This window comes from Sardina pilchardus, chromosome 12, assembly GCF_963854185.1.
Source record: "Sardina pilchardus chromosome 12, fSarPil1.1, whole genome shotgun sequence".
Classification (NCBI taxonomy): Eukaryota; Metazoa; Chordata; class Actinopteri; order Clupeiformes; family Clupeidae; genus Sardina; species Sardina pilchardus.
In genome coordinates this window covers 34,097,558-34,102,557 of record NC_085005.1, presented here as the reverse complement: position 1 = coordinate 34,102,557, position 5,000 = coordinate 34,097,558, and the positions used below count along the sequence as shown (strand labels likewise).

General features: G+C 47.3%; 1 protein-coding gene across 2 annotated transcripts in view; it reads right to left on the bottom strand.

Moving 5' to 3' along the window:
• mthfd1l (methylenetetrahydrofolate dehydrogenase (NADP+ dependent) 1 like) overlaps positions 1 to 5,000 on the bottom strand; it is a 78,373-nt gene that overhangs the window by 9,153 nt on the left and 64,220 nt on the right. For both annotated transcript variants that reach the window (XM_062551244.1, XM_062551245.1), the window contains one exon: positions 3,271 to 3,423. In XM_062551244.1, coding sequence (XP_062407228.1) covers positions 3,271 to 3,423 — 153 coding nt within the window. The remainder of the gene's footprint in view (positions 1 to 3,270; positions 3,424 to 5,000) is intronic.

The following is a 5,000-nucleotide window of genomic DNA, read 5'->3' as shown; positions in this document are numbered from 1 at the left end:
GATGGAGGTGGAGATGGAGGTGGAGATGGAGGTTGAGATGGGGTGGAGATGGAAGTGTGATGGAGGTGGAAGTGGAGATGGAGGTGTGATGGGGTGGAGGTGTGATGGGGTGGAGGTGGAGATGGAGATGGAGGTGTGATGGAGGTGGAGGTGGAGGTGGAGAGGGGGTGGAGGTGGAGATGGAGATGGAGGTGGAGATGGAGATGGAGGTGGAGATGGAGGTGGAGATGGGGTGGAGATGGAGGTGTGATGGAGGTGGAGGTGGAGATGGAGGTGAAGATGGAGATGGAGGTGTGATGGGGTGGAGATGGAGATGGAGGTGTGATGGAGGTGGAGGTAGAGATGGAGATGGAGGTGGAGATGGAGGTGTGATGGAGGTGGAGGTGGAGATGGAGGTGGAGATGGGGTGGAGATGGAGGTGTGATGGAGGTGGAGGTGGAGATGGAGGTGGAGATGGAGGTTGAGATGGGGTGGAGATGGAGGTGTGATGGAGGTGGAGGTGGAGGTGGAGATGGAGGTGGAGATTGAGATGGGGTGGAGGTGGAGATGGAGGTGGAGGTGGAGATGGGGTGGAGATGGAGGTGGAGATGGAGATGGAGATGGAGATGGAGGTTGAGATGGGGTGGAGATGGAGGTGTGATGGAGGTGGAGGTGGAGATGGAGATGGAGGTGGAGATGGAGGTTGAGATGGGGTGGAGATGGAGGTGTGATGGAGGTGGAGGTGGAGATGGAGGTGGAGGTGGAGATGGAGGTTGAGATGGAGGTGGAGGTGGAGATGGAGGTGGAGATGGAGATGGAGATGGAGATGGAGGTTGAGATGGGGTGGAGGTGGAGATGGGGTGGAGATGGGGTGGAGGTGGAGATGGAGATGGAGGTGGAGGTGGAGATGGAGGTGTGATGGAGGTGGAGGTGGAGGTGGAGGTGGAGATGGAGGTGGAGGTGGAGATGGAGGTTGAGATGGGGTGGAGATGGAGGTGTGATGGAGGTGGAGGTGTGATGGGGTGGAGGTGGAGATGGGGTGGAGGTGTGATGGGGTGGGGTGGAGGTGGAGATGGAGATGGAGGTGTGATGGGGTGGAGGTGGAGATGGAGGTGGAGATGGAGGTTGAGATGGGGTGGAGATGGAGGTGTGATGGAGGTGGAGATGGAGGTGTGATGGGGTGGGGTGGAGGTGGAGATGGAGATGGAGGTGTGATGGAGGTGGAGATGGATGGAGATGGAGGTGGAGGTGGAGATGGAGATGGAGGTGTGATGGAGTGGAGGTGGTGGTGGAGGTGGAGGTGTGATGGAGGTGGAGGTGGTGGTGGAGGTGGAGGTGGTGGTGGAGGTGGTGGTGGAGGTGGAGGTGTGATGGAGGTGGAGATGGATGGAGGTGGAGATGAGGTGAGATGGAGGTGGAGGTGGAGGTGGATCGAGGTGGAGGTGGGCTACAGATTCACTTGCAGCTTTGGCAAGACACCAGGCTTCTTGGCCCTCACACACACACACACACACACACATCATCCCATATCTACCTGCCTACACACACACACACACACACACACACACATCATCCCATACCTACACACACAGCAGACATGAGTCCCTCCTGGCCCTCTCACACACACGTGCCATAAAGCCCACAGATCTGCTAATTAAAGTCCTGCTCCACATATACATGCTGTATGCTTACACACACACACACACACACACACACACGCAAACATGCATAGGCACACACACGCAAACGCATAACCCCCCCCACACACACACATACAGTGCCACATAAAGAAAAAATAAAGACATCACCTATCAAAGATATCGCCCACAACAGATTTCGCCCATAACAGATATCGCCCATCAAAGATATCACCTATCAAAGATATCGCCCACATCAGATATCACCCACAACAGATATCGCCCACAACAGATATCGCCCACAACAGATATTGCCCACAACAGACACTCTCATCCGGCGTAATAATCAAGGCAACTTGCAAACTACTGGCACTACTACTGCTTGTTGTCAATGGGGACTATTTTCAGATGCTGCGTACGATATCACTGCGCCTATGGTACGTTTGCAAGTTGCCTTGATTATTACGCCAGAGGAGAGTGTAGTTCCATGTCAAATCAGCCTAGAAAAACGCCAGGTTTCATTTTCAGTTGGTCTTATTGCACTTTCTAACTTGAGAGGAGACACGTTTTAAATGGGAAAATTAACAGAAATCTTAGTCACTTTTAAACATGAAGCTAGCAGGCGAGAAGCTAATGGTCTAATCCGATTCAATGATCTATGCTAGGCTGAAGCTAAAAGTTGTATCGCCAGACTCACAGAATGGCTGGATGAACGGGAACAAGGTAAATATCGATTGTTTTGCTCGAGGGGAGGTGGGAAATGAGCGTATTTCCAAAAATGGCGGAATATCCCTTTAAGTCTCAAAGAGAGGACAAATCCAGAAGTCGTTCCTAAACGCATGGCTATGTCCTCTCTTATCTCAGGCCTCCTATTCTATATCTTTACTTAAAGGGATAATCCGGAGTGAAATGCACTTTAGATCAATTTTTCGGACTATTGGGAGTACATACGTTGAGTTGACACCAAAATCATGTCATTCGGATGTATTTTGAGAAAGTTCGAGCTACCGTTTTTAGCCAAAACTCGTTAGCATGGAAGTGACCAGGGCAAGTCCTTTTGCCGCTACAAAACGCTATTTTTATACCTCTTCTACTGTTCCAACCAACACTACACTTACGTGGTAGTGAGTAGAGGGTCCCTAAAGCCAAACCGAAGTATCCCCACGTCTTTATGTGGTCGGATAGAGAGTCTAGAATGAATTTAATCGAGTCAGTACCTTCCAGAAATGTCGCTGCTGCAGCTAGCAACCTGTTAACAACATTTTAATAACATTTCCGGAAAGGTACGGACTCGATTAAATTCATTCTGGACTGTGTGTGTGTGTGTGTGTGTGTGTGTGTGTGTGTATTGGAGTGATGGAGAGAGTGAATGTGTATGTTTTAATGTGTGTATGAGTGTGTGTGTGTGTGTGTGTGTGTGTGTGTGTACACATTGGAGTGAGTGAGTGTGTATGTTTGAATGTGTGTATGAGCATGTGTGTGTGTGTGTGTGTGTATGTACGTTGGAGTGAGTGAGTGTGTATGTTTTAATGTGTGTATGAGTGTGTGTGTGTATGTTGGAGTGAGTGAGTGTGTACAGTATGTCTAAGAGTGTGTGTAGGGTGGTCCTGCCACTCGGGTCTGACAGACAGCTCAACAACCAATGGCAACTCACCGTTCCAACCAGGGGGTAGATGAAGCCCGCCCCGATGCTGGCGCGGAGGTCCCTGATTGGCAGAGTGAACCCGGTGGGCACGCCCTTCCTCTCCGGCAGGTGCGACAGAGACAGGTGCGTCTTAGCCATGCAGATCGGCAGCGAGTCATAGCCCTGAGCACACACACACACACACACACACACACACACACACAGAGTTCAACACTGTCCTGGTTCACAAACAGTTCATTAACGAATATCAACACACACACAAACACACATATATGGGTAGATGACATGACATGGCTTTTTCACCGTCACAGAAGATAAAACACAATTAATTTCACATTTTCACATTTTAAAATACTGTAAAAGGTTAAACATTTTCTTGCTTTACATGAATTTGTTGTTTTAATACCTGAGTTATTTATCGCTTTTTCAGAACTTTGAGCCAAACCTTACAATTGTCCTATGGTGTGATGGTAGACAACATAATTATATAAATATTAACTTTTATAAATAGAGGAAATAATGTTTCAAATTTTTAATGAACGCTCCTGGCATAATTGTGCAAGTGTCTATTTTACTAAGTGGCAATCACTTTTCCCATACATACATTTCTAAAATGGTAGGAACTCCGTAAAGTTCGTCACAGAAAAAAATGTCCTTTGGTGTTATGCAATAACCTGATGTTAAGTTGGCCAAAATCATGGACAAATACATTTAGTTGAAAGACCCCATTCAAGGTCATGTGACTGAAGACCCCAATGAAGCCCTGGAGCAGTGAACATGGTGAGAATTTCTCTCAGAGTTGCTCAGATATTCAACTATGTTTTCAGACCACTGAAGTAGTTAAGTTTTTTTGTCCTTTGGTGTGACACCCCTAAATGCCATTTTTGTATTAAAATTTGTATTTTTAACAGCAGGACTATGTAATATTATGCAAGTGCATGATGTCAGTTGCTAATGACAGCTCAGTTAGTATTAGCATGGTCATTAACTGCCACAACAGCTTAAATGTCCTTTGGTGTGACAGGAAATGTCCTTTGGTGTGACACTTATAATGACTTAAATTCAAATATTTATTGCTGTTTTAGAGACGACATACAATGTTCTGAAGTGTTACTAAAGCAACTATAATATAAAGTACATAAATCTAAAACTTTTTTTTTTATAACAGAAAGAACCTCCCTGCAGGACCTGTGGCCCAACCTGCCCTGGAACTTCCAGTGTTGCCACCAACGAATAGAATGTCATTGTAGATAATTGTGTCAAGTATGATTAAAAACTGCTCTAACAGCTGAAAAAACAGCCTGACCAGCTTAGGGTGGTTTGCTGGTTGACCAGCTTGTTAACCAGCTTGTTTGGCCACCCTATGATGGTTAACCAGCTATAGACCAGCAAAAGTCATGCAAAAACATACCTGCAGCTTACGATGGTAATTCTGCTGGTTTTGCTTGTCGTACCATCTCACGCTGGTCATTTTAGTTGGTGTTGCTGGTCTACATTACTGGTTTTTACTGGTCATGCCAGCTTATGTTGGTCATAGCAAACCAGTATGGCCATCTTACACCTACAATGTAAAGCTTGGCAGGCTGGTCACCAGCATGACCATCTCACACCAGCGGTATCCCACACGACAGGCTGGTCACACCAGCATGACCAGCTTCCTTAGATGGTCACGCCAGCATGTCCACCTGGTGGCCTAACCAGTTATACCAGCAAAGACCAGCAATAGCTGGAGGAAAACC